Source organism: Lontra canadensis, unplaced genomic scaffold (assembly GCF_010015895.1).
Source record: "Lontra canadensis isolate GAN:19392208 unplaced genomic scaffold, GSC_riverotter_1.0 scaffold2, whole genome shotgun sequence".
Lineage (NCBI taxonomy): Eukaryota > Metazoa > Chordata > Mammalia > Carnivora > Mustelidae > Lontra > Lontra canadensis.
Genome location: NW_022630996.1, coordinates 57,618,348 through 57,639,351, shown reverse-complemented (window position 1 = coordinate 57,639,351; position 21,004 = coordinate 57,618,348). Strand labels below are relative to the sequence as shown.

The 21,004-nt window shown below is 41.3% G+C and overlaps 1 protein-coding gene across 1 annotated transcript in view; it reads left to right on the top strand.

Annotated features, from left to right (window-relative positions):
* The window catches only part of GLCCI1 (glucocorticoid induced 1), a 103,301-nt gene extending 93,185 nt beyond the window's left edge, over positions 1-10,116 (top strand). Inside the window, exons 7-8 of the mRNA XM_032874326.1 lie at positions 5,873-5,993; positions 7,185-10,116. Of these exons, the coding sequence (XP_032730217.1) occupies positions 5,873-5,993; positions 7,185-7,530 (467 nt within the window). The 3' untranslated portion in view covers positions 7,531-10,116. The remainder of the gene's footprint in view (positions 1-5,872; positions 5,994-7,184) is intronic.
* The last annotated feature ends 10,888 nt before the right edge of the window (positions 10,117-21,004 follow it).

The following is a 21,004-nucleotide window of genomic DNA, read 5'->3' as shown; positions in this document are numbered from 1 at the left end:
ACCGCATCGGGCTCTCTGCTCAGCGGGGAGCCTGCTTCCCTCTCTCTCTCTCTCTCTGCCTGCCTCTCTGTCTACTTGTGATCTCTCTCTGTCAAATCAATAAATAAAATATTTAAAAAAAAAAAAAAAAGCTCAAGAGTATAAAAACCAAGATTGTATCAGAATGATTTTCCTAAGCATCTCAATTACTTTTATTTTTTTAAAGATTTTTTATTTTTTTATTTGAGAGGGGAGAGGTCAGAGGGAGAAACAGACTCCCCACCGAGCTGGGAGCCCGATGGGGACTCAATCCCAGGACTCCAGGATCATGACCTGAGCTGAAGGCAGTTGCTTAACCAAATGAGCCACCCAGGTGCCCTTTTTTCTTTTTTTTTTAAAGATTTTTTAAAGAATCTTAATTACATCTAAAGCTATAAAATATTCTGTATAATCTGAAGTTTATTTTCAGTGTAACTATTGTGATTTATATTTAAAAGAGGCAGGATTTTAGTCTATAAATTGGTTTGAGGACTATGTTCAATAAAGTATTTTGCTTTCATTTTTAACTGCCATGTCAGATAGGCAAATTCAGTGTGACCAGTTAGCATATCAACAACTCTAGGTCCCATTTCAAGGTAATAATAATAAGCCCTGTTCTGCATATCAGGATTGTTTGTGGAAGAAAGTTTGCACTTACTGTGAGTACACAAAAATAAAGGAGCAGCTGTGATTTGTGTGCTTAATTTACAAATTGTTAATTCAGTAAATACTTAGGGAACAGTAAGTGATTAAAACACCTCCCCCCGTATGACAAATATTTGATTAATGGAACCAAACATTTGGAATGTAAGTTAAGCCCAGTATTCAAAACACAATCTTACTTGAAGCAGAGTTCAAAAATGTAAGGACCTTACCTCCTTTATTGAATGCTGGTCTAAGGGAGATACTAGCTACAGCTAATGTCTTGTTTTATTAAAATCCTGTAACCTTCTCTTAAAGGTTGACTTTGAAATTTTAGAGACACCTTAGAGACTACTTGTAAAAGCCAAATCTTCTCCTTACTTGTTTCCAATTTGGTCTTGGAGTTAACTGAACGCATTTTCAGTACAATTGGCAATAACAACAGGTTCCAGAATTTGTTGCCAAGGAATGCTATATAGTTTTGTGTTCTCTCCTGATTACATTAGGCTGTCAAACCACACTACAGCTGATAATTTCATTTCCTGAAGCAAAAGAAGTAATTTTAATACTAGAGTGCTAATTACTTAGGTCCTATTTTTAGTCAGTCATACTTCTAATCTAACTCTATTGGCTACCTTTTCATTATGCTTCTCATCTGTCATTGAGTATAGTTTTGGTGGAACTCTACTCTCACTTACCAGGCTCTTACTCCACTGTGAAGATAGAATAAGAAGGACATTCTCCTGGTTAGATCTTTGTAGAAGAATCTAGAGTCCGCTTTAGACACTGATTTGAATTTCAGGGTAATAGAGGATGACATTATGAACTGGCAGAATCTAGGCTAGGCAGTCTCAACGGGGGAATCTGGTACTCCACGTGTTACCCTGCCTCCCTACCAGACACCGGATCTTACCTTTATACACCTGAATAGAAGTAGAATGCGTGGATCTTTTAAAAATGACTTTCTTGTTCCTCTCTTCTGCTGAGAAAAAGTAGAATAGGTGCTTAATTTCTGGATGGTTCACCATTTTAAATTTGCAAACTGGGAACAACATGTGCTTTCTACTGTTAAAGTCATATTTATTGAGAGTTCACTATGTTTCAGGCATCATCTTGATTCTTTTATACATGTTTTTCATAGCTACGTATCAGTAGTTCCATTTTGTAGATCAAAAAAGGGATCAGACTTTTCCTATTCATGGTGTCAGGCCTGGTAGAAGTCAGGCAAGGCAGCCTGATTCCAAACCAGTGTTTTGACCTTTTCATGATTGGCTTTCAAATTTGGCTCTGTTAAAAGCATGGGGGTTTTACCAAAAAAAGTGGAGGGGGGAAGCACATGCTGGGGAGGAACCCCAGACTAATTAAATCAGAATATCTTAGGGATGAGGTCTGGACAGTGATATTTATTGGTATTTTTGAAACCTCTCCTAATGAGTCTAATGTGAAACCAGAGTTAAGAACTGCTGCTCTATAATTGCATAGCTTGTTTTAGTACTAATTTCGCTTAATTTGATAAAGTGATCTGATAGTAAGAGACATCTAAAGACTTCGGGCTAGAATAGAACCATAGCAAAGATTTTACATACCTACCTGCAGAATGACTTGACTGAATAATATGATTTTTTATGCTGATATTGTGGACCATATTTAATATACCAGAAATAATGAAGGCCATAGATAAGGAGAAATTCAGAAAACTTTAAAAGTACATGTAGTTAAAAAAAATACTGTTTCTATGTGGAATTCCATTGTCTAAAACATCTCTAATTTTTTCAAGTTTTAACTCCTTATCATGAGTTTAAAAATATTTGATAAGCTACTTGTATTTTAATGGTAAATATGGTACACATGTATAAGTATTATCTATTATAATAGCCAATAAAATATTTCCATACTCCTGATTTTCAGAGTTGGGTGATTCTTTAAAGAGATAGATAAAACTATTATAAATACAGACAGAATCATATTTGTTACATTTCATTTTATTAATTGACATTGGCTATGATGTAAGAATATAAAGTAACATTTAATGTGAACTAAATGTCTAGTTATTTCCTACTAAGAGATAACAGAATGTGAACATTTATCATGCTTGTGAACAAGAGGGATTGAATTAAGATTACTGTGAGACTTTTCATCTTGAAGTTCCTGAGCAGACATGCTTACCTCACATTTATGTTCTGTTACTGAACTCTTCATTAAATTCAACACAGAGTTTTAAATGAATCTGTTAAAGACTCCAAGTCTGAAATGGATAGAATAGTTGTTCATGCGAGTTGTTTTTATTTATTTATTTACTTATTATTTACTTTAGAGAGGGAGAGTATGGGGGAGGGACAGGGAGAGTCTTCAGCAGACTCTGTTTTGAGCATGGAGCCCAATGCAGGGCTCGATATCACAACCCTGAGATGGCAACCTGAGCTGAAACCAAGAGTCGGACGCTTAACTGACTGTACCACCCAGGTACCGCTATGAGTGAGGTGGTTTTAAATCATGCCACTTTGTAAATGAAAAAATACCTTGTTAGGACCCTTAAAAATGCCACAGGATTTTAGTTAGGAGTGGTAATTCCTTTAGTTTTCTAGAAGCTCAGAAAGGCATTTGTGTTCAAAGTTATACAACTAGTGACAGAGCTGAAACCACAGACACAGTGTCTCCATTCTCTCTTCCTCTTTGCCCTCTACCAGATTGCATACTTACCTGAGGAAAAAACTCCAGATTGAACAAATCTGTTGGTTTCAATTTTTTTCCAAGCTTTGTCTTTCCAGACCACCAAACATTCAAATAAATGTTAGATATATATATTCTCAACAATAAAACCCAACTTTTTTTTTTAATTTTTAAATTTTTTTATAAACCTATATTATTAGCCCCAGGGGTACACGTCTGTGAATCGCCAGGTTTACATACTTCACAGCACTCACCATAGCACATACCCTCCCCAATGTCCATGACCCCACCTCCCTCTCTCTATACCCTCCCCCCGGCCACCCTCAGTTTGTTTTGTGACATTAAGAGTCTCTTTTGAAAACCCAACTTTTTTCATTGAAGAGGCAAAGAGATATAATAGTACTGAATATTATCTTTCTAAGATAGCGGTATATTTATTATTTAATATTAAACAGCCCCTCACCCCCCAAAAAAGAACAAGAATGTTTAAATGGGTAAAATTTTTAAAATATAAGCCTCTGAAATTAGAAAAAATTTAGGAAGAAACACTATTTGATTTATTGTAGATGTTAATTAGAAGACAGTTTTGTAGACTGTCCAACTCACATCTAGCTGTCAGTTCTGGGAGAGTCCCTTAAAGCCATTACTGAAGTCAGGAGAGAAATCCTGCAGTCAGCTTGGTGATGTAGTACAGAAGTAGAGCCCAGGAAACTGCAGTTGTGGCCAAGATGACTTTTCTGACATGCTGATGGGGAGAGTCCTTGACCACTGACACGGTCACACTCCCGCCCAAAGCCCAAAAAGGCTTGTCATAGCTGTCGAGCCCACGGCTTCAGGCCAGTTGTGCCTTTCCCAGGTTCTGCTGTCACCAACAGGAAGCTCCACAGAGGCATCACACGTCTTCTCTCCTTTGCCTTGCATTGCCTCTATGGGCCTTGTTGCTGCTTGGACGGGAAAGTGGGGTCAGGCTTTATGACACCGAGCTCAAGGCCTTGTTCTCACCACTTTTTGACTGTGGACCAGTCTTCTCCATCTGGCCTCACTCAAGTAGAGAGCAGCAAACTCAGACTCTAGCCAGGTTAGTGATGTTGTGCATCCACCTACGAGAGAAAATTATATTCTTCCTGCTGCCTCTCATTTGTTTAAGTAATGTAAGATGAATGTTAAAAAATTTAAGAAAATCCTTAAATCTGAATGGCACGTGAAAAAACCAAACTTAATTCTAAGACCCAGTTCCTTCCAAAGGTCTATAGGAACATCTGTAACAGTAGTGACAGAGAAACTGTGGTTTTTTAGGTTTCATAGTGGTGTGGCCTTTTGTAGATAGTGATTTCCCAGAGTTATTGCCATATTTAAACCTAAGCACGCATCTCCATTCCCAAGACTAACATAGATGCTCTTTGAATCATTTACCAAATACACTAAGTGTGCCTCAAGAGTCTACTTTCTAAGCATGTATTATAGTTCATTAATGATGATAAAAACATCGCTATTATTCAGATTCTGAATATTACGCTGTGTTCTGTAGCCTAAACTAAAGCAACTCATCAAAATTGTGATAAACATAATTATGGTGCCAATGCCATCTTTCAGAAATATACGTAAAAATCATACATCTCAATAGAATGTGTGCTTAATATTTTAGCAGTGGGGATTGGTTTGCATTAAGTCAGAATTTGTTTAAATGGGACTATTATATTTATACAGGTATGTTACTGACTTTACAACTTGGCATCTTACAAAGATAATGACACATTTTGGTGGATTTGAATTTCCAAAATCCTTTGCCAGGTAGGAAAGGGAGAAATTACATATAGGTTTTATGGCCTTTCATGAATAGACCATTTTCTTTTTTTGGTCAAAAATGTGAAGAAAACATATTAGGTAGCGATGCTTTTAGATTTCTTATACTTCTAGTTGCAAAAATACAAACTGCTGGAAAAAGTCTTTTATATAAGACCTTTAAAAGAGAAATTCTGAGCAAATTCTGTTTTCATAGTGGGCTAAGGGAAAAAGACATTATGTGTTGTAAACCTGTTTTTTCCCTGCATACGTTTATTCGTGGTGTTTAATAAAAATAATGTTTCTGCTAGGAACGTTTGTAATGAAGATTATTCCACATGCTAAAATTTTTAATTAAATCGGTTGGACAGTGAGAAAACAGAGGACCCTGTATTATAATCTCTTATAATTCTCTTGCATGATTTATACATATTACCCCATTCATTTACATTTTGAAATACATACCGCTGTATTTATTTTTCAGATTATAGCTCTACTTTATTCAAAATGCAGTTTCTGGACCAAAATAATGCCCTTTTATGTTCCGTGGTATGGCAGATTACTGTTGCATCGAAGCTTATATTTCTAAGAAATGTACTACATGAGGTTGTTAGTAATAGCTGTGCAATAGAGGAAGTTCTGTGGTGGAAGCAGAGGGGCCATAGTGGATAAACTGGGCAAAAGGCTGCTTGTTTGGAAATCAAACTTAATTTAAAAGAGCTTTCAATCACTAGTTAATATAACTGCTTTAAATTTACAGACAGTGGGAGTAGCTCACCGTTACCCAAGTACGCTTCATCTCCCAAACCAAACAACAGCTACATGTTCAAACGGGAGCCCCCAGAGGGATGTGAGCGAGTGAAGGTCTTTGAGGAACTGGCGTAAGTAATGTCTTTTCTATCAGCTGGGATCTGCAAAGCTGTAAAGCTTTTTACTGAGACCAGTTGATTACAGATGAATCAACTACTCCATCCAGCTGATAATGCGTTTTAAAACCAAATTATGAAAAGAGAATTGAATAGGCAGAAGGGATCTTAGTGGAGAATTGGAGTCTATGTGTTGGAAATACATAAGCTAATACAAAAAAGCTTGGAAACTTATCCCTACAACCTAAAAGATCTATTTTTTAATCACTACGAATTATCCTTTCCAAAGCTCTACTAATTTGGATGGCTAACAAGAAGGTGTTCAGCGGCAAAGTTAGTATCTAAGATGGCTGGCCTTATGACAGGATCCCACAAGCCAGAAGGAAACTAACTTGTCTCCCTGTAGACACATCTAGCATGTGTATTCATTTAATGTAGATGTCTCATCCACAGATTTTTTTTCTTTTTGAAATTTCATAAATTAGAATTAAAGGAAAAGAGGTTCATGCTGTAAATACTTGGCAGAGTAGCTCAGGGAAAAAAAAAAAAAAGACTGTGTGAGACTGTGTGGCTGTTGGACTCACTCATCCCTTTGTCCCAGTACAGGTGCCTGGGGGAGGCCGCTGTACTCTTGCAACCTGGAAGGGGACAGAGACCGGTCTTGCAGGAGTTGATGGCTTAGTTCCTGGGAATGGGAGGGGAGGAAAGTCTTGAGGACCCTGCTCTGTTGGGCTGACTGGCTCTTTGTGAAATTCCTGAAACTCTTTTTTTTTTTCCCTGATTTGTTAGTAGAAGTATGTATAGTGTTGCAGAAAAAGGAGAAAATGCTTAAAACCAAGTATATGATTAGGTAATCCCTCTCCCATTATACTTTTCCTTAGCAGAAATGGTCATTCTAACCTGGCATAATCTTCAACTATAATGTAGGAGGTTTTTCCATCTTCCTAAATGATTGAAAGCAAACTAGTGATCTCGGGAAAAAAATTGCCCAGTCCTTTTGAATTCCTTTTGTCTCAAATATCACTTGGTGCTGTGTACATCTGTAGTCTGCCAGCTGACTTGTGCTATGGAAGATGTTTACCCCTCTGTGTACACTTAACTCATTCCCCGCCATTCACATTGTAGCTGTCGTAGAGAACTCCAGCTCGTTCAGAAAGCTTGGAAGCTTTTAGTGATTGTAAATGTCATTTTCTTTTACGGTTTTAGGTCTCGTCAGCCTATCTCAGCCCCTCTCTTTTCATGTCCTGACAAAAACAAGGTTAATTTCATCCCAACCGGATCAGCTTTCTGTCCTGTAAAACTTCTAGGCCCTCTTTTACCTGCCTCCGACCTGATGCTCAAGAACTCTCCTAACTCAGGCCAGAGCTCAGCCCTGGCCACTCTGACCGTCGAGCAGCTCTCCTCCCGGGTTTCATTTACGTCTCTTTCCGACGACACCAGCTCAGTGGGCACCATGGAGGCCTCCGTCCAACAGCCATCTCAGCAGCAGCAGCTCCTGCAGGACCTGCAGGGCGAGGAGCACCTCTCTGCTCAGAACTACGTGATCATCTAAAACCGAGGGGGAGCTGGCCTCTACCCTACCTTCATGGATTAGGAATTAGACCTCAGACAGCTTATCTGCATGGAGTGACAAACTTTCAGAACGCCACCACCACCAACAGAATACTTATCAGCATCATCAAGTATCTTAACACTGATCTTGGCAGGGACGGAACTCCGATTCAGCAGTTTTTGTGGAAAGCAGGACTGCTTGCAAAATGTGTGTGTCATTCAGCGTTTTAAGTGGAGACTATGCATTTCATAGTATGTTTGACAGATTAGTACTGTGTCCTGTGTTTTGTTCCCAATTCTTCAGTATAAATAAGCTCTATATCAAAAAGTTGCCTGTCTAAATAGAAAATGTCTTGCTGTGTTTTGTCCTATGGAAAATACTGTACTTCAGGATTATGTTTACAATTGATCCAGGTGTTTGTTTCTAACTTCTATAATACATACAATGCAAAAAAATAAATAAATAAATGGCCACAACAGTTGCACAGTGCCCACCCTATGGCCTAGCTTCAGGTACTTCAGTTGAAGTCTAAACTCAGGTAACTTGGAATGTATATCATATTGGGATATTAAATATTTCACAGCTAAAAAGCTAAAGAGGGAACATCACTCTTTTGCCTTTCCTTATTTTATGCATTTCCCTTTCCTCATTACATTCCACATTCTTAGAATAAGAAGTGCATTCAACCCTAGGAGAACAATAATCCTGGACATGGGTGAACGTGAGGAGAACCAGCAAATCTGTGGTGTCTGACATCACTTTTGTCATGCGGTTACAAGTAAAACACAACTGTTGAATTCACTGTTTCAACATGTGTACATGTGGCTTCTTCTTCTTCTTCTTTTTAAACAAATACAGGTGTTGCTCAGTTCCTGACTGTTACAATGTTGCAAATGAAGTGTCTCCGGTACCAGGCTGTACATAAACATTCCAATTGTGTGTGTTGGAATTTAACAAGAAAGTCTAGGTTTAACTGCAAAAAAAGTGAACTCTCACAAGGGATGGGTGAGATTTTTTGTTTATATTGGTCATCAAAGTCACAAAGTGTTGTTGTTTTAGCTAAAGGCATATGAATGTTCAGTTTCTCTCTCGGAAGTTCTTTAACTTGAGGGTTTACAAATGTCACACTTTTGGTTATTGTTTTCCTCCAGCAGTTGAGGTGCATGAGTTGCATTCATGTGGAGAGAGAATGTGTGGGTCTCAGAAGCAGTGCAGCACAGAAAGCTGGTTGTTTGGTGACTTAGAAAAGCAGTAGTTTGCAGCTGTCTCTTCAAGCCTCTCCTCACAGTATCGTGGATGGTTCTGTTAGTATTTCAGATGTGCAAAGTAAAGCAAAAACCCAAGTAAATCGCCTTGAACTTGCAGACTTGACCTGAATTCTCAACGAAGTTGTGTGATGAGAGCCCGAGATAAGCCCAGTTGGTCAGTGGAAGAGCCCAACTCTCAGACTTTGTTTTCTGCAGCACAAAGAGAGTCTCCAAAAGCAAAGGGAAGTTTTTGTATTTTTATTCCGTTGCTTTTAGTTCAGTAAAGCATAGAGTTGTTTCATCTGTACCTACGGTATACGGCACTGTTTTCTTAAGAATTAGGGGAATGAGGTGCTTACAGTCACAGGAACGTTTCAGTTCCCTTCAGTCATTCCTCGGGGTTTCTTTGTTTTATTTTCTAAGGAGGTTGAAGAAGGAAGAGGTGATAGAGAAGAAAGCAACACCATTGATTTTTTTTTAAGAAATATATATATATATGTATATGTATATGTATATGTTTGCGTGTGTATGTATTCTGTGTATTATTTTGTCATGATCCCAATTATCTTCTTTCCACCAAAGTTTGCAGTAATATTCTCTCCTGAAGGTGCATTCTGGCTCCTTTAAATTAGTCAGTGTTATATTGTAGGAGACTGTCATGGAAAAGGACTCAGTTTACTTTTGCCATTTTCACAGGGGAACCTTTTAAAACAATCTCTTCAGCAGCAGACACCTTTAACCCTAATAATCTCAGGCCTTGATGAAAATACTATATTTTGTAGATTATGGTTAAAGGGAGAAAATTATTAGTTCTGTAAGATAAATATGAGCTCCATTAACTTCTGATATCTGGTTTAGCATTACATAATGTGTTGATCTTACGCTCTGCTTTTGTCCAAATATGATGCAATAGTGTATCAATATCAATTTCTGAAAGATGGACTGAACGGTTTTTTGGTGATGAAATCTGATGTACGATATTTATAGTGACATGTGCTTTTATTTTCTCATGAGAAACTAAATATTAATTGTGTTGTACATTTGTTCTTAGCATATATTAAAGTTTTGAACCAAATGTGTTAAAGCGTATGCTTTGCCACGTAAACTTCCCAGAAGTTGTTGAGCTCAAATGTATCCTACATCCAGCTGTAGAAATTTGTCAGAAATTGTTTAAATTTTGTATATAGTTGTACTGTTTAATTCTAGCCACTGCGCTGAACAGTATTGGAGTTACCATACAATATGGCTTTACACAAGGAAATGTGTGGCTTTTGTTTTGTATTTTTTCGGTATAGAAGTTCCTGTGTCTTATTTAAATAAAGTTATTAGTAAAACTGGACTAGTTCACATATGTCTTTGGAAAGACTGGGTTGTTAGCATCTTACCTTGACAGAGAGGGACTCAGATCATGTTGATGGCGACGGTATCCAGTGCTCACTGAATTCCTGACCTGCATCTCTGGCACTGGAGGGACTCTGACTGGATCGGATTTCCACAGCCTGATGTCTTCTCGACAGGTCATTTGCATACTTTCCATCACAAGGTAAGAAGCTGGATGACTAAAGCTCTGAGTCTTTGTACTGATCTCCCAGCTATAAGCACCTTAAAGAGAGAAAACACTGTCCCCAAATCTTTATTTTATACCCAGGAATTATTTATAGAAATAATTTGTTTAAATTCAGTGACATCACCTCAAAGGAAGTGTGGGGTATTCCCTGCAAAGGAAACTGTGGCAAAATTTTTAATTTTTTACTCTTCATTTAGCTTTAGATTGGGATAAGAGGGAGAAAACCTTAACAGAACAAAGGAGTGTTGATGTTCTGCCCAGCCATCCAAATAGGGTCATAATAGGCCCCATTTTGGTCTCAGGCCACCGCCTGAGAGCAAAAACAAACCTCTTTGAGAAATAATTTACTAGCAGAGTGTTCCTTTCTGAAGCACATCTCATCAAAGAGGTTGTTAAGATTTTACCTTTAAGATTAACTTAAAAATAACATGGCTTTGCTTTGGGCTGAAAAAAAAAGTAAAATGTAATTTTTTTTAATGGTGAGATTTATCAACCACCTTTTTTTTTTTTTTAATTAACATATAATGTATTATTAACCCCAGGGGTACAGGTCTGTGAATCGCCAGGTTTACACACTTCACAGCACTCACCATAGCACATACCCTCCCCAATGTCCATAACCCAACCACCCTCTCCATACCTCCCTACCCCCAGCAATCCTCAGTTTTCTCAACCACCTTCTTGAGGATGATACATAATTTAGGCAGGAAACTACCTTAGGTTAGAAGTTCATTATTGCAGGTGACTGTGAAGGAAAAGTGGAATTCTCAGCTCCGTGTAGACTTGACTCGGTCATATAAGCTTAAACAGTCCTGAGGAACAAGTTAGTAGTTGCAAAATTAAACCTAAGGAACTAAAACCAAAACAAAACAAAAACCTAAAGAACATGGAGGGGGAAAATAGATCCTACGAACGTAGATGCTTAGCCTTGTGTTAGCTAAAACTAATCACTTGAAGTTTGTGAATAGTGCAAAATTAACTGTTTGCCCCCACCCCTTCCAACACTGAAGTGCCATAATTCCTACATGTTCCCAGCAGCTCCTCCCTTCGACCCCATCTGTGGGACTCACAAGTCTGTGTGTGTGTGTATGTGAAGATGGGTCCTTTAATTCACATCTTGAGTCATACCTGGAATGCTATCATCTAGCACCCCAGTTCTGGTTTTCTAGAAGACGTCTCCTCTCAGAATTCTTGTCTCATCTCCGCTTCATTGATTAAATGGAATGAAGACACTGTCTTGTCCCATGTGGTACTAAATCAGCTCTTTTCCTTTATAATCCAATTCTTCCGTTTTCCCAGAGGACAGTTGGAATCCCATGTCCTGAAGTTTTTCTCCACCTAAACCTCTCATATTTGCCTTTGTGTCTTCCTATTATTTCGCTGTTAAATTTCAAGCTGCAGATCAGACAGCTATGTCTTATGGACGAATTTCTTTTGAAATGGAATTCCGATGGCAAGGAAACAAAATCATTTAGTATACTAGACTTCCAATAACTATAGCTGTAGACCAGGGGTCAACCAACTCCTGCTTGTGGCCAAATCTGCCCCATGCCTTTTTTTTGTAAATAAAATCTGACTTGAACAAAGCCACACTCAGTCATGTATAAACTATGGCTGTTTTGCAATAGAGACAGTCTGGCCCACAATGCCTAAAATAATATTTTACTATCTGGTCCTTTACAGAAAAAAATGTGCTGACCTTTGCCGGAGACCAAAGAATAAACTAGATATAGGTAACTTATATCATAACATGGTGGTTTTTTAAATATATCCACAAATTCTTTGATACTCCCCTCAGAGAGGTAGAGCTTCATTTTCCTCCCCCTTGAAGTGTGGGCTGAACTTACGAATGGAGTGTGGCGGTGATGGCTGTCACTTCCAAGATCAGGTTGTGAAAAGGCTTCTGTCTTGGGCGTGTACTCTCGTGGATCACTTGCTATGGAAGAAGCTCTGCTCTGAGGATACTCAGGAAGTCTGCGGGGAGAGGCCCACATGGCAAGGAGCTTTGGCTACCAGCTAAGGAGGAACTGAGGGCCCCTGCCAGCAGCCATGTGGGTGAGCTTGGAAGCAGATCCTTCAGCCCCAGCTGAGCCTTGAGATGACTGCAATCCCAGCCGGCAGCTTGGCTGCAGCCTCATGAGAGACCTTGAGCCAGACCTGCTAAACCACGCCTGGGTTCCCGAAACTCCGAACCCCTGTGAGATCAGCAGTTTGTTGTTTTAAGGTGCTGAATTTGGGGGTAATTTCTTACATAGGGTTAGATAAATAATACAACACAGCAGTGCCCTGTGTGCCTCTTCCCCAACCACATAGACCCATTACTGCCACCGAGATCTCCCCTAGGGTCTTATTACGCTATACTGTCCCCTCAGTCCAGAAAGGGAGGCTTGCCCTTTTAAAATAAATACTTCTTGAAAAAAGCCCTGTGGGGGGACGCCTGGGTGGCTCAGTCAGTTAAGCGTCTGACTTTGGCTCAGGTCATGATCCCAAGGTCCTGGGACTGAGTCCCAGGTCAGGCTCCTTGCTGGTCAGGGAGTCTGTTTCTCCCTCTGCCTGCCTCTTCCCTCGCTTGTGTGCGCGCGCACTCTCTCTCTCTCTCTGACAAATAAATTCTTAAAAAGAAAAACCAACAACAACAAACAAAAAACCACGTTGGACTAGGTTGAAGATAAAGCTTCCTCATACAGGATTTTGTTATTTGAACAACTCACAACGTTACATATACTGTATATGCCTAAGAGTTATCTTGTCTAATATTAAATTGTCTTATCGAAGACAATGGGGAGAGAAATTAAATCCTCGTAGAAAACCATTCCCTGTGGAAAATGATCCAAGAAGAGGTGGGATAGGTGATCAGTTTTCAAGACTGGAAAAAAAGAAAAAGCAGAATCTCAAGAAAATGAGAAGTATTTCCACCTTGAACGTCTTAGTTTTTTTCCTTAATGGGACGCTGGTGACCCATTGGTTCTAAAACTGCCTATTCCATTTCGCTGGCCTTTGTATCTCTCAAAGAGAGGAAGGTTGTTTCAAAGGTTCCAGATCAGTTTGGTGATGGACCCTCCCATTTAAAACAGCCATTTTCTTAGCACTAAGAATTTGAATAATTAGATCACTTTCCCTACAAACGATTTTCTGATAAGGAATGGGTCCCGTTTCACACTATAAATTCTACTCAAGTCTTGGCATCAGTTTGAAGCAAGACTCTGATGACATTCCTTTGGCCAGAATTGGGCAAGGTTCTGTAGGCAATGGATGTTATTTCAAACCACTGTCTGGAAGCAGGTGGGATAAAAGGTAGATGTATGGCTCCACAGGACCTGCCAAATGGGGAGGAGGCTTCATGCAGGAAAGGCAAACCATTTCTCAGGTTTTCTCTTCCACTTTGTGAAGGAAAAGGGTTACACTCAAGGGACAAAAGTTAAGAAAGGACACGGCTCATGTGCGGCAATAAACAGCCTGCCATTTTCCATATGGACTGAAATCAAGGCAAATGGGCTAATCTTAACTCACTCTCAATCTGCCCATTTGATTACAGACAAAAGCCTGGTGTGGTCTCCCCTGCCTCCCTTCCCTGTGACCACCCTGGGAGCTACTGTATGGAGAACCGAATCCTTTTCCAATCCCTGACCCTTCCTCCCTATCACTCCCCTCAGCCCGTGACCTCTGCAGCTGGTCCTGCAGGAGGACAGTCAGAGGGGAGGGGGACAATCGAGGAAGAAGGACTGAAGATGGTTACACCTGGGAAATAGGACCTGTGGGACAGGGGAAGAGACTGTGAGGTGAGATTTCACTAAATATTCATGTCCTTTTGAAATACCTAGTGTTTTTTTTTTTTTTTTCTGCCAAGGAGTCTGTATTTCTATTGTCACATTTCATAAAAGAAGAAAAGGAAGCAATCTGACCTCCTTGCTGCAGGATTGCTAGCAATCTTCTTCCCTGTGCCCACACCACCTTCTCATCAACCATCCATCCGTCACTCATCCAGTCTGCAACAGCAAGTGGATAAGACTGAGCTGACTGCTTTTCATCACCCCTAGTATAAAGACAAGGTAAAATTCCAGGGAAGTGATCCACATGAAAATAAATGTTTAGGGCGCCTGGGTGGCTCAGTGGGTTAAAGCCTCTGCCTTCAGCTCAGGTCATGATCTCAGGGTCCTGGGATCGAGGCCCGCATCGGGCTCTCTGCTCAGCAGGGAGCCTGCTTCCCCCTCTCTCTCTGCCTGCCCTTCTGCCTGCTTGTGATCTCTCTGTCAAATAAATAAATAAAATCTTAAAAAAAAAAAGAATCATATAAAGAAAATAAATGTTTAACCTCACTAGTAAAACAATGCAAATTAAAACAATGATATGTTGCCTTTAAACTGGCAAAGAGTAAAAAGAAGGGTGATAGTGCTAAGGGGGTGAAAGGGATAGGGTTCCTCTCACATCTCCTCATAGAAGAATAAATCGGTACATCCTTTCTGGACAAGAATGTAGTAGCACTTACACCAAGGGACAAAAAGCGGGTCACAAACCCTGTGTGATCTCTTGGTTTTGTAAAAATACATATATGTGTGAGTAAAAAAAATTAAAAAAGCAAAAAAAACCATGAAGAATACAAAAATTAATAGTGGTTATGCTTGGGTTGTGGATACTTTGCCCTAACATTTGCAATTCTGTTTTCCTAAGTTTTCTCAGAAACCTTATAATTTGATAAAATCATGTTAAAATCCATTTATCAAGGGAGGGGGAAAAAAGTAGAGAGAAAATGAAGGATATGGCAGCAAAAGATAGAGCTTTAATGGAAATGAACAGAAGATCTCTTAAAGTCAAGGTGGCTGGAGAGAAGGCCTGGAAGAATAAACTTAGGTTCAGTGGAAGGATCCAAAGGTACATATGGTTTTGTGCCTTTCCACGTCTCAACACCCTCATACTCCCATATACAGGATTAAATTATTTAAGCCTAGAATGGCATTTGGGGGAAGTCTGGAGTAGTTCAGACGACAGAACGTTCCCTGGAGTGTGGCCCATACTACCAGCACTCCACTCAGTTGAGATGGATTTATGAAGCGGGCACCAGAGAATACAGAAAACTGTCCTGTCATTTATCCTTCTTGAATTGCCTCATCTAGAAAACTACAGAAACCTGGGCCACCTGGGGGGCTCAGTGTGTTAAAGCCTCTGCCTTTGGCTTGGGTCATGATCCCAGGGTCCTGGGATCAAGCCCTGCATCAGGCTCTCTGCTCAGCAGGGAGCCTGTTTCACCCCCCCTTCTCTCTCTGCCTGCCTTTCTGCCTACTTGTGATCTCTGTCTGTCAAATAAATAAACAAAATCTTTAAAAAAAAAAAAAAGAAAGAAAGAAAGAAAGAAAAAGAAAAAGAAAACTACAGAAACCTGAAAATGGCCTAAACAGCAGAAATTACTCAACCGTTCTGGAGACAGGAAGTCCCAGATCAAGGTCCTAGTCAATTTCTAGGAAAGCCTTTCTGGCTTGCAGACAGCTCCTTACATGCCCTTTCCCCTATCCCTTCTTCTGACACTACCATTGTATTGGATAAGGCCCCACCCTTAGGACCTCATTTTACCTTAACTACCTCCTAAGGCCCTAGCTCCAACTTTGAGCTTCTCCGGGGTTCACAACATTTGAACCAACAGTTTCAACATCTGAATCTTTGGGGAGACACAATTCAGTACAGGGCAAATACCTACCTTCCATTAAGGAAATGCAAATTAAAACCACAATGAGATATCCCTTTGTACCCACCAGGATGGTTATAATAAAAAAGACAAGTAGTTACAAGTGTCGGTGGGGATATGGAGAAATCGCAACTCTCACGAACTGCTGATGGTCCTGCAAAATAGTGCAGCCACTGTGGGAAACAGTCTAGCTGTTCCTCGAAAGGTTAAACACATGACCCAGCCCTTCCACTTCTAGGTAGAGACCCAAGACAGTAAGAACATATGTCTATACAAAGACATATAAACACATGTTCATAGCGACATCATATTTAATAGCCCCCCAAAATGGAAAGAATTCTGATGTCCAAAAATCTAATGACTGGATAAATGTGTTAGAGTCACGCGATTGAATATTAGTCAGCAATAAAGAGGAATGAAATACTGGGAAATAGGACCTGTGGGACAGGGGAAGAGACTGTGGATGATCCTGAAAAACGTGCCGAGGGCAAGAAGCCAGTTACCCAAGACCATACATGTGATTCCAGTTGTATGGAATGTCTGCTATAGGCCTTTGTGCCCAGCTCTCCTTACCTGCCCACACCCAAAAGGCAAGGCCCAAAGAACAGGACACTTGAGGCTTCAGCCTGGGCCTACTCCAGTCTTTTCCAGGTGCTTTGTCTTTAACCACAGACTTGGTTTATAGGGGGCAGAAAAACCAGCCTGTTTGGCCCAAGATAAAGCAGCAAGCGTTCCCCTGGGGCTGGTCCTGAGGGCAGGTAACAGATGGGCTGCAGAATGCAGGTAGCAAGACCTTGGAGTCAGTCGAGTGCTGTCAGGATTTGTTCTCTCCCTGCTAGCTTCTTCCTTTCAAGTTGGAGTCCCAGTCACAGCTCACCCAGGATGGCAGCTCCTATTGGCAGGATAAAAATACCCCTCAGTTTGACTGCGGAGGCCCACACCCGGCCAACTCCGCCATTCAGGGCAAGGAGAGAGGAAACAGTCCAGGATGGTTGTGACTTCCCTGCAGAGAAGGGTGGCCAGAGGAAGCTCCTGCTCACGGGCACATGCACAAGGCAGGCTTTTAGAGCTCAGGGGAGGTTCCAGTCACATCGGTGCCCTCGGTATCAGCGTGAAACCTGGGATTAGCATGATTCTGACTCCTTGTGTTCATCAACCCCCTCTGAGAATGTATGGAAGCTCTAGACCATTTCCTCAGCGGCAGGGGGAGGGGGGGGGGAGTCCACAGAGGTGCATTTTCACACACACAAAATTACATATCTCAGAGGATGTACAGAACTCTTGACACTGAGACGTCCATAAATCTCTAGACCGGAATAGAGTTTATGACAGGGATGGAAGAGTTTATAAGCCAGCCATCAGAATAGCAACGAACGGAAGCAAGGGTGTTGATCTGTCCAATGCTGTGTCCTGAGAATGCTTTCTGCTTTTGCCGGGGACAGGAAGACAGCAGACGATTCTCTAAATGTAGTAAGGATCCTTGGGGAACCCGGGGTCAGGTCCAGAAATACCAGCAAGGAGACACCTCAAACCAAAATCAATGAGAGCTCCCTGGGAAGTGACTGAAAAAGGAAGCCCCAGAGCGGATGCATAATCTGGCCTCTACTGATGAGGCATTTCTAAAATCAATTGCCTCCTTCTTGGATGCCAGAAGGGTCTGGATGCAGGCCCCTGTCAGGATTCAGAGATTTCCTGAGCACTTTTCTTCAGCTCTGTGCTAGGGCAGATTAGAGAAAAGTCACTCAGACAATGGCAAAGGCCAGCAGTTATCTACTGAGATCTTTCCCCGAGGGTGTATTCCAGAAGTGGGAGAAGGGGCGTTGCACTGTGTTGGATGGACCACTGAAGTGCTATAAGAATGTCAGGTGGTAGGAGTAGATGGGAAAGGAAGACATTGGTCAAGGGCCTTTGGAGCCTCAGAGTTCAACTCAAGTTAATCCTGTTCTCCAGGGAAGCCCTGGTTTGAGGAATATGGCCAAGGGCTTAAGCACCCTACAGTAAGCATCTGGGCATGTTGAGAACAGTAGGGCCCTCAGGTCAGTTTTCTACGAATTAATGATCAGAAGGCAGGACACAGGTATCGTATTAAGACCAGAAGTTCTATTTTCAGAGGAAAACACGAAGAGTTACAATTGACTCAAGAAGGTTAGCTAAGCGAGCAGCAGCTGAGCAGAGATGTCGGGCTGATGAAGCAACTTGGGCTGTTTCTGCGGTCTGGCCACTACTGGCCATCTCCACTCCTCCTCTGTGCATTTGTCTACACTCCACCTCTACTGTTGCTGGCTCGGTTTCTGATGACTCAGAAGGCTCCTATCACCTTGCAGTGACTGTGCATGGCTTCTGTTCATTTTGGTATCGATGCTTCTGTACTGACAAATTGTTTTGTGTCATCACCAGTTCACACTCAAAGGCAGGAGAAGCTGATAAACTCCAGCTCGTCTCTAGATGAAAGGATCTTGTGCCAGGCCTACCACACTGGACTTACTGCACTAGTCAGCTGAAACCAGGAGTGCCTGTGGCTGAGATCGTGACCCGCTAAGACCGTGTAGCTCGTAGCGGAACAGGAGCCGGACTGCTTAGAAGGGGGATGTGCGTGTCACTGATGCTTGAACGCCACGCTTTGTCAGTACACTCACACAGAACTGCCCTCATCTCCCGTAAGGCAGAACTGCTAGTATTACCAGACCTTTGTCTACCAAAAAGAAAACAGAAACAGCCCACCAAAAACCCCCTCCTTTAACATACATATATTGTTCCTTTCTTTTGAACAAACTACATTTTGTTTAAGGTTTTCAAAGTCAGCTGTAAAGACCAAGAAAGGGCCTTTTTAAGGCAGAAATAGCAGTACTCGTGAAATATTCCGTCTATGCTGTCCCATCTCCCAGGCCGTGAGGCATGGCAGTGAGGCATGTGGCTATTTCTGGCTAGTGGGCCGCGGAAGGAAGAGAAGTGTGCTTCCTCTGGATGAAGCAGAGCACAGCCAAAGCACGACGACGACGCTCCCACTCTACCTTTCCTTGCTGTAGTGACCGAGCAGAGCAGCTCATGTGTTTCGTGGGATCAGCCACAGGCTGATGAGGCTTCATCACATGCGTCCCGGGGGCCTCGTGGGGCAGAGCCCCATGGACCCACACTGGAAATAGAGCATCAGTGGGGAAGGAAGGACATTTCCTGGTCATAAGCCACTGAGACTTTCCAGTGATGGCTACTGAAGCACAGACTGGCCCATCCTGGCTTACCCGCAGACGGATCGTGGAGACTCCCAGGAGGACACTGTGACTGGAGTGATCTTCTGTGGACCTTCCAGCTGAGCAGACTCCCAACTCTGCAAACCCACTGAGTGTCTCTGCTTCCCTTGTTATCTCAGAGGCTCATAGGCCATGTAGCACCACTTTGGGAAAGATCCAGAATCCAATTTCTTTCCTTCCTTTCTCTCTTTAAAACCATACTTATTGGGGATTAATTTACCTACATAAAATTCATGCTGTTTGGTGTAGGGTTCCAGAGATTTTGATTAAATGCACACAGTTGTGTAGCCACCAGTATAATTTACAGAAGAGCTCTTTTCCTTCTGCCTCTTTGGAGGGAGTCCAGCCCTCCCCCAGCCTCAACTCTTGGCCACCACTGATCTGAGGCCCATCCTTAAAGGTTTACCTTTTCCAAAATGACATACAAATGGAACCACACAGGATATAGCCTTTAAAACAAATAAACAAATAAAAACTTTTTATTTTGGACTGCTTTCAGATTGACAGAAAAGTTGCAAAGATAGTACAAAGTTCCTTACCCAGCTTCTGCTAATGTTAACATCTTAAACAGCTATAGCATTTTGACATAGTAGCCAAAATTAGGCAATAAACATTAGGACAATACTATTAATGAAACTATAGACTTTATTAGGATTTCACCAATTTTTCCACTGATGTTCTTTCTCTGTTCCAGGATCCACCACAGCATTTGGTTGTCTTGCCTCCTTAATTTCCTCCCATCTGTGGTGGCTTCTCAGTCTTTTCTTGTTTTTCACAATCTTGACACTTTTGTGGTACATTGGCCATGTATTTTGTAGAACGTTGCTCAATTTGAGTTTGTTTGATATTTCTCTTATGACTAAACTGAGTTATGAATTTTGGGAAAGAACACTACCAGAGGTGAAGACCCCTACTCATTGTCTCATCTCAGGGGTACATGATAGTGGCAGGAATACTCAGGTGGTTTTATCAGTCAGTAGTTGCTTTGTGGTCACCACTAAACACTATCTCACTGGAAGCATGTGCCACAGTTTCTCATTTACCAGGGGAAGCATATGTGAGTTTCTGGTTTTTGGAGATTATGAGAAAAGCTGCTACTAACATTCACATCTAGGTTTTATATATATATATATATATATAGAGAGAGAGAGAGAGAGAGAGAGAGAGTTGTTGTTTGTTTGTTTGTTTGTTTGTTTTTTGCCTCTAGGGTGAATTCTTATGCATGCGATGGCCGGATTGTATGGTTAAGTGTGTTTAAACTTATGTGAAACTGCCGAACTTCTCCAAAGCAGCTCTTCAGTTCTGCTTTCCCATCAACAGGGTGTAAAGAGTTCCAATTTGCTCTGCATCCCAATTTCTTTTGTTCAGTGCTCTAGTAAGTGGTTCAGTGGACAGAGAACCTACTTCATTTCTCCTGGTTCTCCACACAGAATTCTGTCCAACTTTATGGAAAAATCAGGGGCAACTCATTCGTTAGACTTTCCAGCCCCTTCCTACTAGAGTTCCTCCATTTCCATGATGCTTAGGAATGAGTTCATAAGGGATGGGGACAGAAGATGGGGCTTGGAGAGTCTTTCGGAAAGTCGTGGGGAGAGAGCAGCTTCCCACTCCCTACTTCAGTATCATTTACCAAACTAGTGACCTTCTGTGACAGAATGCCCATCCTTCTGTGCTGCACACCCCACATCTCTGGGGTATCAATTCAGTCCCTGTAATGACTCCATTAGAGGCAATG